The 11,080-nt window shown below is 58.6% G+C and overlaps 1 protein-coding gene across 2 annotated transcripts in view; it reads left to right on the forward strand.

Annotated features, from left to right (window-relative positions):
• Positions 1-2,731, forward strand: part of SLX9 (SLX9 ribosome biogenesis factor) — a 29,217-nt gene extending 26,486 nt beyond the window's left edge. For both annotated transcript variants that reach the window (XM_036446199.2, XM_036446198.2), the window contains 2 exons: positions 137-202; positions 1,511-2,731. In XM_036446199.2, coding sequence (XP_036302092.1) covers positions 137-202; positions 1,511-1,634 — 190 coding nt within the window. In that variant the 3' untranslated portion in view covers positions 1,635-2,731. The remainder of the gene's footprint in view (positions 1-136; positions 203-1,510) is intronic.
• The last annotated feature ends 8,349 nt before the right edge of the window (positions 2,732-11,080 follow it).

Below are 11,080 nucleotides of genomic sequence, written 5' to 3' on the forward strand. Positions count from 1 at the left end.
GCCTCTCCTGCTCCCAGAGTCTTCCTTATCCCAGCACCGTTCCAAAGCCTTACCGTGGGCTGCAGCCTCAGCGAGGCGCTCCGGCAGACATTCCAGGTGACCTGGGCATGGCCCTGACTCGGTTCTCTGTCCACAGAACCAGCAGCAAGCCCCGGCCGGCGGAGCTTAGCCAGATGAGCGCGGCGCAGAGGCTCCAGCTCCTGTGAGTACCGCCCCCCCGCCCTGAGGCTCTGGCAGGGCCCCCAGCCTCAGTCCACTCGGGTGCCGTGGGCAGCTCAGCCAGGACCCGCGGAGGCACAGCCTGGTTGGCGTGAAGTGGCCTGCTTCCGGGGGGAGGTCAGGAAGCCCCTTCCCCTGAGTGGGGAGGGGAGCAGCTGCCGGCTCTTGGGGCTGCCCTCAGGCCCCAGTCCTGGGTTTGGGGCGGGGAGGGTGTCCCAGATATTGTCACCTGGCTCAGGTAATTACTTGTCCAGTGGGTAATTACTTGTTCAAGTTCTCCCGTTAATAACCAGGAAAGCTGTGGCCTGGCATGGTATGGCCTGGCATGGCATGGTATGGCCTTGCCCACAGTCACACATGCAGGGTAGAGCACAGGCTCCCCCCTGCCCCCCACCACACCCACACACCACACACCACACACAGGTCATTCCCACCACCGCAGGCCCATGTGAACTTGTCCTGGAGCTGCCACCTGAGGTTTCTGGCCGGGGCACCTCTGTTTCGGCGGCAGGTGTTGTTAGGCAGCGGGGACCATGGCTGGGCTTCAGGGCCGGCAGAGCTGGAGCTGCCCCCGCGCTTCCAGGAGGCGGCATGGCCGCGCGCACCCAGGGGCCGGCTGGGCTCAGGCAGGCGTGCAGGAAGGCAGCCTGCACTGCGGAGTCAGGCTCAGGGCTCCTGCAGGAGAGGATCCCTCCTTCTCTGTTGTGAGGCAGCGGTGCCACCTGGGGCTGTGGGCGCGCAGAACCCCTGGCCCTTGGTTCCTGCAGTGGCCGTGTCTATTTCGGCAGCGCTGGAGGGAGGGCGCCTCTTAGGTAAGGCTGTGCGTCTGCATGGTGTGTACAGGCTGCTGCCTCCCTGCATTTGGCAGCCTTTCGTTTTTAATAGCAGCTCCTTGTCAAGGTTGGGGACGAGCCTAGAATCCCCTCCCTGGGGAAGGGGCAGGGATGCTGGCACCCCAACCCCATGTGTGGGCCCAGTGGACCCAAGTGTGAGCAAGAGGAGGCCCAGGGCAGCGTCTCCTCTCCTACCCAAAGCCCTGCTCAGCCCTTAGCCCCCTCAAGAAGCTCAGGCTGCCTTCCTTAGGCCCCACCCTGCGCTCAGCCCTTTGCTGGCACCCCCCCCCCCCCCCCCCCGGTGATTCGGCCTCTCCTGTCTAAGCCAGGGCTCAGCCTGCCCTGCGGCGCCTGGGTGTGGGTGGCCCAGCTGAGGTGGGTCCTGGATGCTGAATACTCAATACTCAGCCCACCATCCCGGGCGTGGAGTCTGCTGACCTCCAACCTCAATTTTTCAGTGAGGAAGAAAGGACCCGCTTCCGGGATCTACTGGCCAGTCCCGCCTACAGAGCCAGCCCCCTGCAGACCATCGGGCAGCAGCTGGCCCGGCAGCTGCAGCTGGACGGCGGTGGCCTGCTCTGACCCGGCCTGGGGTGTGCCGTGAGCTCCAAGGATGCACATGAGGCGCCAGAGAGGGCCGACTCCTCGCCATCATCACCCGGATCCTGGAGGCAGCCTCCTCGGCTCTTGTTAGGGCCGGTGGGCAGCCCCTCCCGCCCCCTATGGAGGGCGAATAAACGCCGTGTGAACTCAGGCAGTGGGACCGCGCTTCCTTCTGTGCCTTGGCTGTCCCGTGAGCAAGACAGTAATTGTTACAAGTCCCGGGTTTGCAGGTTGGGCTGTAGAAACATTGACTGAAACCTTCAATCTGAGCATGTGGAAGGGGGTGGATACCTTCAGGAATGAGATGGGGTTTGTGCTGTGCGGGGACCAGCTGACCACGTTCTCGGGGGCAGTGGAGAATGTGTGGCTCAGGAGGCTGGCCCTGGGTCCTCTGCTCGGGGGCCCTGGTCACTGGTGGCTGGAATTGCCTCAGAGCCTTGGCTGGTGTGTGGGTCCCACCCTCAGACGGCTGGATGATTGGACCGATGGCTGCCTCGGGGTTGCATGAGGCCTCCTTCCCGGCATCCACCATGCCTGACGTATGTGCCAGCCCTCAGAGGGACTCAGACCCCATGTGTGCTCCACACACTGGCTTTCTCCAGGTTTGTGCATGGAGCCCATGTAACATCTGCCAGTGGGGTGAGCCAGGCACAGCAACTGCACCCCTCAGGGTCCTGTGCTACTGGAAGCCAGTGCTGTACAAACAGCCGCTGTGCTGCTTCTGGAATGTTCCTTGTGCGGCGATAAAACCGGTGCCGGCAGTCTGGGCTGAGGTCATGGTGCTGAGACTGGGGCCCAGCCCCTCATGCTTCCATGGGTTCTCGCCGATGACGGGTTTTCCAGGGTGCCTGCTTCCAGCATATCGGAGAGCTGCTGGCTGGCGGAGATAGCAGGACGCCGGCCTTCCGGGCCTTCTCTGGTGGATTCCCAAGGCAGCTGGGCCTGGGCCTGGGACAGCAGGTCTGCACGAAGAAAGAAGCCTCTTAGTTTAAAATCAGAGAGACTCAGCCAAACGGTTTCCTTCTAAAGATGTTCCAATAATGTTGGTTAAAATGACAGTTACATGTATATTCCTGGTGTTGGCCTGTGTTTCTTAAGTTTTTCTTAAGATTGGAGACACCTTACTTGTAAGATTCTTGGTACAAAAACAGTGATTACTTGTGTTTCTGAACCCAAGTGTTTTTCCTGGTGCCAGAGGCCTTGGACCATGGGGTCTTTGAGGGGCCTCACAACGGGCCTGAAGCCTGATCCCTACTTGTCCCCTGTACCCAAGGGGTGGCCCTGGGAGCCAGGTGGGCTAGGCACTGGCTAGGACCTTCTCTCCAGGGGGGAAACTGAGGCGCGGAGGGGGGAGCCCCCACCCCCTCCCGTGACAGACTGAGTGGTGGCCGGGCTCTGGGAGCTTCGGTGCTTTTCCCGATGCCGCCCTCAAGGCCTCCTGATGCCCTTGACCACCGTCACACACTGTGCTCACCCTCAGCTGAGGTCGGCAGAGAGCTCAGGGTGCCCTGGGAGGAGGGCCTTCTCCCTGCGTTCGTGCCTGGGCTTCTAGCACAGCAGTGAGAACTCCCACCTCGGCGTCTCTCCTGGGCTGGGGAGCGGATTCTAATTACATCACAACGTTTAATTAGAGAACCCAGTACCCATCAGCCCTCTGGCTGTCGGGCTCCCTCGGGACCAGCCGTAACCTTCCCTCTGCCTCCTGCAGGTGCCCCCCTCGAACCCCCACCAGCTAATGTGCCCCTCGTGGCCTGTCACCTGGCAGGACCCATCATCAATTCCGTCTCATTCATTCAGAGAGACCCCGGTTCTATCCAAGTGTATTTTGGGCCCCAGCCCTGGGGCCAGGGTCAGGCCTCCTAATGGGCCTCAGGGGCTCTAGGATCACGTAATGCCTGTTCATGTCTTGCTTGATGAGAAGACACTATAGCACAGAGGTATGCCCTGCTCCCCACTCCTCTCCCCCGTTTGGGGAGGGTCCATGTGTGGGGTCAGCTCTGCATCCCCCTGGCAGCCTTTAGACCGAGCCCAGAGCACCTGACTCACAGGCTCCTCAGAAAGCCCACCCTTTGCGCATATGGACATCTTTTCCAAAAATAGTCCTTGCTCCTCAGAATACAGTCTGAGTGTGTCTTTTAGCTCTTCGTGTGTAGGTGTTAGGCACATGGAAACCAGAGGGGTTCAAGGCGGTCCTGCGTGTCCAGCCTCCAGGTCCAACCCCAGCCCCCGCCGAGGAGACCCAGGCATTTCCTCTGCCACGGGAGTGTTTCCATATCTCAAAGGCAGGGCTCCTGAGTGACCACAGGCCCCGCATCAAACCAAACGACATGAACACCAGTGTCTGTGGTCTGTCTGCTGCCTCCACGTCTGAGTGTCACGTCGCTTGGCCGATGCTGGGGTCACTTCGCCATGTTCAAATTCCTCGGAGCACCTGACTCCACTCCCATCGATCAGCTGGCTTTCTTCGACTCATTTGATTTTTAGGGGTTGCTTCTCAAACATTTAATTTTGTTCTAAAATTATGTAAAGTGTTACATGTATCAGAATGTCAAGCCTACAAAATGAAATGCAAACCTCTAATAGCAGTGCTGGACAGTTAGGAATTGGGGTTTTGCCCTATTCTGGGGGAGTTCCCATTTGAAAACAGCTCTTGTTGCACCTATAAGGGGTGTCTAGGTTTGCTTCCGAAGCCTGGGGCTGCCCTCCTCACTGGATAAGGATGGCAGGCCGTGGGTTGGGGGCCAGAGAAACCAGGGTCCACCCAATGCCCCATCTGGGGGGCCTGGTCATTTGGGCACTGGATCCTTGGTTTGTGTAGATGGAAAAAAACAAAACAAAACAAAAACCCACTGTTGGATACAAGACTTGGGTGAGTGTACTGGACACCCTGCCATGTCCAGCGCCATGTCCCCAATCCTGGTGCCCAGGAACCTCACATCCTTATACCGGCCCCTCGGGGATCCTGAGCAGCACAATCCCAAACAGGAATGATGGAAAAGAATGTACTGGGATTAAATGACGGAGAATGGAGGGAGGATGGAGGTGGGGAGAGGGAAGACGGCTCCCTGGGAAGGGTGGCTCCTGTGGGGAAGCTGATGGCTGCCCTGAGGGGATCAGGTACCCCACGGTGGCCATACAGCCAGCCCCTCACTGCTCTTGCATGCAGAGGCCCCTGGTTTAGATGAGTGAGCTGTGTTCCGTGACCCCAACCCACACCCCCGGAAACAGCTGTGGGGTGTGTGTGTGAGCACGTGTGTATGTATGTGCATACCCACATGGGTACGTGGGTGTGGTTGTGTGTGCTCCCTCATGTGTATATGTGTACATGTGTATATGCGCACACCTAAGGGTACCCGTGTGTGTGGTTGTACAAGCTCCCATTGTGTGCACACATGTTTCACGTGTGTGTGTGTGTGTGTGTGTTCAGGGGTCAACCCAAACAGATATTTGGAAGGCATTAGCGTTTAAGTGGGTGCTCTGTCTGAATAGGAATGAAGCCTAAGTATAAAGCACTTTTATCGAGAAGAGACGTTGAGCCCAGGGAGGCAGGGGCTGCAAGTGGTGGTGCCACTTGGCGTGGCATTCCTGGGCTCAGGGCGGCCTGCGCCCTCTGCTCCACCTGGACTCAGCACCGCCTTATACCTGACCTGCCCACACAAGTGTATGTACATGACGTGTGACACTTTGGGGAAGCTTCCTGAGTCAGCACATAATGCTCCATGCTTGCGTGGTGAGCGGCAATGCTTCTTCACATGGTGCCTGCCCTGGGTCCTGCTAAGAGGACCGCTCACACCGCTTGGCTTGCCAGCCAACTCGCAGCCGGCAAGAAGTCAACATCAGCTGCGTGGTAGTGTTTGTTTCGGCAGCACATCCCAGCACGTGGTGATGGAGACACATCCCCTCTGGTTCCCACTGAGATGGAGGAATAGTCACTCTCCATTCTGAGGGCAGGGGAGGTGCTGTCAGCAAGGCAGGCCAGAGGACTGAGAAACAAGAACTTTCTGGAAGAAACATTAAGTCAGGCCTCCCACCCTGGCCCGGCACATGCTGTCTGCTATGGAGGCAGCTCAGAGACAGCCCTTGCTTGCAGGAGCTGTGTGCATGGGCAGACACTGGGCCCTGATGCACCAAGGACGATCGGAGCCGGACATGACCTCAGCCTCCCTGAGGCCAGCAGACAGCTTGGGAGAGGAACGGGCTTCCAGGTGACAATGGTCCAAGCAGAGGAAATGCCGCGACAGCCCATTCAGGAAACACGAATACAGAACCCGCTGGCCAGTGAGCCTTCAGGAGGGACCTCACATCTCAGATGTTTTCATTATGTACAAGAGCATAAATAGTACATGAGCTCAGCACTCACTCCCAGACTGCAGAGAAGAATAATGAGATAAAGCCCATGGCCCAAGGAGGCAGGAGGAAGATGGGGAAAATGAGAGAAGTGGCCAGTTTGGCAGAGAGGAAAACGGTAGAACTTAGAATCCATCAAGCCAAGACCTAATGGCCCCTGGGAGTTGCCTGTCGAGGAGTCTCATGACCTTATTTTTCTGACCTGGGGGCCGTGAGGAAAGTGGTCCTTGCTCTGCCGGGACCAGCCCTGGGGCCGGAGGACCACAGTCCAGTCTGTCCCTTGCAGCCAGGCAACCCCTCTGTGCCTCACTCAGCCCCCGTACACCGGGGCGGTGACGGGTTCTACAAACGTCATTCCTAGCCGTACAGCATTCGTTGTGTTGCCAATATATGCTGCTGGGGGGAATGTCGGGTCTGACATTCCCTGACACTGATTTGCTGGCCAGGAGCGCTCTGCTCTACTCGGTGATGCTGGGAGAGGGCAGACAGTGGGCACCATTTCTATCAAGGACAAGGGTTGGCAGGAAGCAGGAATGGGGATGTGTCAAGGGCCTACGCTGCTCAGAGGGGTCGTTTCTCACAGCCAAGTGGTCTCCCAGTGGTGTGGGCCGAGAGCTGGGGACTCTGATGTCTGAGTATATGAATGCCTGAGGGGTCACAGTGGAGCTATGGACCAGGAGGGTTCCCTGTGCACCCACATCCAGGGCCAGCTGGGGTAGGGCTCAGGTGGAGGGGGGGAGGGGAGCTGGTGCCCAAGAGTGCCCGTGACAGCCATGCCACGCTGAGTCCTGGGACCCCATCTTCTCTGTTCTGTCCAGGAGAGCTGACCATAGACGCCTTGAGAATCTGTAGGCCTCCCAGCAGCTCCAAAAGCCCAGGGACCCCCACACTGAAGGAAGCAAGGCCCCTTCTCTCCTCCCAACACCAAGGTTGGAACTTGCTCAGAAGCACCACCCCCTCCCCCTCAGGAGAAAGCAGGGGTCTCTCTCCAGCATTTTGGGGGCAACACTGGCTGGGGAACCCCGTGTCTGTGCTTGTGGCTCCTCTCCCAGCTGAGCAAATGGCCCTGAGCACGGCTCTCCTTTCCTGTGTCCAGCTCAAGGGCCTGGAGCGGAGAGGCCAGCAGCTGCCCGGAGCGCAGGGAAAGTGTTTAGCTGAAACTAAAACAACACTGTCATGTATTAATGACGACTGTAGCACAGAACTTAGCCTTGTAATAATATTTTGGTTCTGTTTCCACTATGCGCACCTAGAAAAATGTGAGCTCGGCTTCAGCCCAGTGAGCGTCACATTCCAGGAGCCTCACGGCAGAGATCTCTGCCGTCATTCAAGACCCGACTCCACGCGCCCCCAAGCTCCAAAGGCCGCTGGAGCCACTGCTCACCGTGGGACTGAGAGGAGGCGGAGTACAGTCCCGGACTTAACCGGTGTCGTTAAGAGTGATAAGTGGGTGCCGGGATCTTGACTGAGTATCTCAGAACCCTGTCTGCCCCACAGAGTGGGTGTCGTTACTGCTGCATGTTACAGATGAGGAAACTGAGGCACGGGGAGCCTGGCGGCCTGCCCTGTTGCCCCACCTCCTAGTGCAGTCTCTCCCATGCAGCAATGACGCAGGTCCTACGTGTGTCTTGGCCAGGTCATGACTGGCCCCGGGGAGACCTGCTCCCTCCCAAGGAGCCCTTCCTGCCTGAGCGAGGTGGCTGTGTCTTAGCCTGTGTCCCCGAGGCTATGTGCTGTAGGTTGGGGGCAGGGGCACCTGGAGAGAAGGAAAGTTAGGGGCCAGCTGCCAAGCATTGTGGGTCTGTGATGGGGATGTTTGCCAATGTAGCCTGCATTCCCATGCATTCTAAACGCGATTTTCATTTATGGGGCTTTATTAACAACTTTACATTTCTGCCCAATTATTTATTAGGGGTTTAGCCAATCCTATATAATAAAAGCCTAATATGCTAAGGGTCTGGTCGACTGTTTGGCTGTTCAACCAAAGTGTAATATGCTAATGATATGCTAAGGTCTCTCAACTGCTCACTATGATGTGCACTGACCACCAAGGAGCAGATAGTCTACTGGTCAACCAGTTACTATGATGTGCACTGGCCACAGGGGCAGACCCTCTGACCAGTAGGTTAGCTTGCTGCTGGGGTCAGGCCAATCGGGACTGAGCGAGACGGGCCAGACATGCCCTGGAGCCCTCCCATGGTCCCTTCCCAGCTGGCTAACCTTCCGAGTCCCTCTCTATAAGTGCACTACATTGCTGAGACAGCCCCACATGCATATGCCTGTATGCACACATGTGTATGTATGTCCAAACATGTACACTGCATATAGTACATAAATGTGCCCCTTGTATGCACATGTGTATCTGTGTGCATGTATACACATCCACGTATGTGTATTTTTAGAGAGGATCAGGGAGAGAAACTTCAATCAGTTGCCTCCTTTATGCGCCCTGAAACCTTTGTATGAACTTGCAACCTTTTCATGTAATGGATGATATCCCAACCAACTGGGCCACCCGGCCAGGGCAGGCCTCTCTTGTTTTTGAACTTGAACTCCTGCGCTCAGGGCGCTCATTTGCTTAAGAGGGGTGACCTGCAGAGTAAGCATCTGCAACAGGTTGATGGCGGTTAAATCCTGGGGGGTATTTTCTCTGAGAGACTCCCCAGTTCCTCCTTCTCCCTGTTGACAGCCCCATCTCAGCCGGGAGGGAGCTCAGAGCGTAGTGGCCTCTACAGCCTCAGGTCCCGGGGCGTCCACAGCCTCTGACTGGCAGGCCGGGCTGAGCCTGTTGAATCAGATGGTGTTTCCAGGATCCAAATAACAATTTCCGGAAGCAGCAGGAACAGCCCGTCTTTCAGAAGAGGAAGGTAAACAAGAAGCTGCCGGCCGCCACACCTAGGACAGCTGGCAGCCACCTCGGTGACCGGGACCTGGGCTTGGCAGCATCGCACATGCAAAGGCCCTGCGAACGTCAGTGGCAGACTCGGTGCTCAGTGCTGCTGCCTGGGCTGGGGCCTAACCGCGGCCAGGCCAGGAGCAGGTGGCCATGAGGCCTGCTCCCGTCTTGGCTCCACCAGCCTGTCCCCTGGGGCCAGAGGAAGGACGAGCAGGAACCGAGCTGACATCTGGAAAGAGGTGGCCTGGGGCAGAGCTGGGGCCACATGGAGACCAGAGGACATGCAGTCTCTGCCTCAGGACCTGCTCCTGCTCAGAGGGGCCTCTGCCTCCGCGGTCCCTCCAGCCCGGACCCTGTGCAGGGCCAGGGGGCCTTGCTCCTCGGATGGGACTGTGACCTCCTCCCTGGACCTTGCCTTGCTGGTGGCCTCCCAGAGGAGGACGATGCCTGAGCCCTGTCAGGACGCACCCAGGACAGACATTCTTTAGAAAATGGATTTTTCTAACCTTCAGCCCTGCTGTGGAGACTGGAGGCTCGGCCCACACACAGCTTTGCCTCTTCTGGGCACTGACCTTTGCTCATGTCCCATAGGAGCCACAGTTCTGACCAGCAGGCCCGCTCTGCTTTGGCCCCAGGTCTGTCTGCTGAGGCTGCAGCCCTTGGCAGCTGGAAGCCAGCGGTGGAAGCGGAGCCTGGCCCAGCTCTCCCTGGAGCTGCTCCCGTGTGAGCCCAGGTGGCAGCGATGGGGAGTGATGAGGGGAGGGTCCAGGAAGGTCCTGCAAACCACTTTGCACTGAGCCCCAGGCTGGGAGGACCTCCTTGTCTGCGGAGTCAGTCAGTGAGGGGATGCTGCCTGGTGCTGACTGCTGGCATTAGTCCGTACCCCTAGCCCCTCCTGGCCTTTGAGTCCCACGCTCACCTGGCGTCTGGCCAAGGCCCCAGCTCCCTCTTAACTCTGGTGGTCCGGGGCCAAGGTCCTGATCCCCTGGGGCAGGCGTCCTCAAACTTTTTGAAGTGGGGGCCAGATCACGGTCCCTCAGAGAGCTGGAGGGCCGGACCATATGAACTACTAATTCCTACTGTAACACCTCGGCTGCGCTCACTGCCCAAAAAACCTGGCGGGCCGGATCAGACTCCTCTGCAGGCCGCATGTGGCCCTCGGGCCGTAGTTTGAAGACCCCTGCCCTGGGGCTTGGGTGGGGACGGGAATCCAGATTTGAACCCCTCTTCCCAGTGAGACTCACGTGCAGCTGCATTAGAAGCCTCCTAAGCCAGGGGAGGGGAGGGGAACGTGCCCAAGTGGCGCTCCTGGGGGAGGTGACTGTGAGCCCGGGAAGGGCCGATGCCAGAGCGGTTGGGCCTGGGCTTGTGGCAGTCTGCCAGCCTCCAGTGCCACTCCGGGTTCGCTCTCTGTGGGTCACATGGTCCCCGAAGCCCCTTTGAGCACAGGCCCTGTGGAGCCCAGCAGCTGGCCTCGGTGGGGGCGGCATCGCAAGTGTGGCACATTCAGAGAAACACCTTTATTTTTAGGCTGTGCTTGCAGCTTTGCTGGGGTGTGAGGACTGAGGCGGCACTGCTGCAGGAGGCTGAGGGAGCTGTTCTTGTGCTACCCCCGGTGCTGACTGTCCCCACCCTGCCCTTCCCCTCAGCTCAGGAATCTCCCTGACGACCGTAGGGTCATCTGCTCCCTGAGGTCAGGCAGTCCCCTCTGCCTGGCCTAGCCCATGGCGGGGAGGGCTATTTGACAATCAGACAAAACCCCTCATTCCCTGCAGGACACACCAAACACTCTCCTTCCCTGCACAGGGCTGGGCCACCAGGGAACTGCTGGCCTCTGCTCGCTGCAGTCACCTCCAGTCACCTTGCTTCTGTCATGCACCACCCTGGTGCCCTGGGACCCAGGGCCACTGGGCCTGCAGGGAGGGGCCAAGCCGACCAGGCCTGGGAAGCTGGGGAGAGAGATGAGGCCCACACCAGGAAGTCCGGCTCCAGGTCCTGCATCTGCCCCCTGTGCTGGTGGCCCCTCCTGCCGCTGGGGAGGGCTTGGGGACAGGGATGGAGTGAGCAGCTGGAGTGCTGTTTTGTGCGTAGATGGGTGCTTCTTAGAGACGCCTTTGGCTTATGGGCACACAGGCTCTCTTGGGCGACGGGAGCTACCAAAGGTGCTGTAGAAGCTCTGAGT

Source organism: Pipistrellus kuhlii, unplaced genomic scaffold, assembly GCF_014108245.1.
Source record: "Pipistrellus kuhlii isolate mPipKuh1 unplaced genomic scaffold, mPipKuh1.p scaffold_m20_p_2, whole genome shotgun sequence".
Classification (NCBI taxonomy): domain Eukaryota; kingdom Metazoa; phylum Chordata; class Mammalia; order Chiroptera; family Vespertilionidae; genus Pipistrellus; species Pipistrellus kuhlii.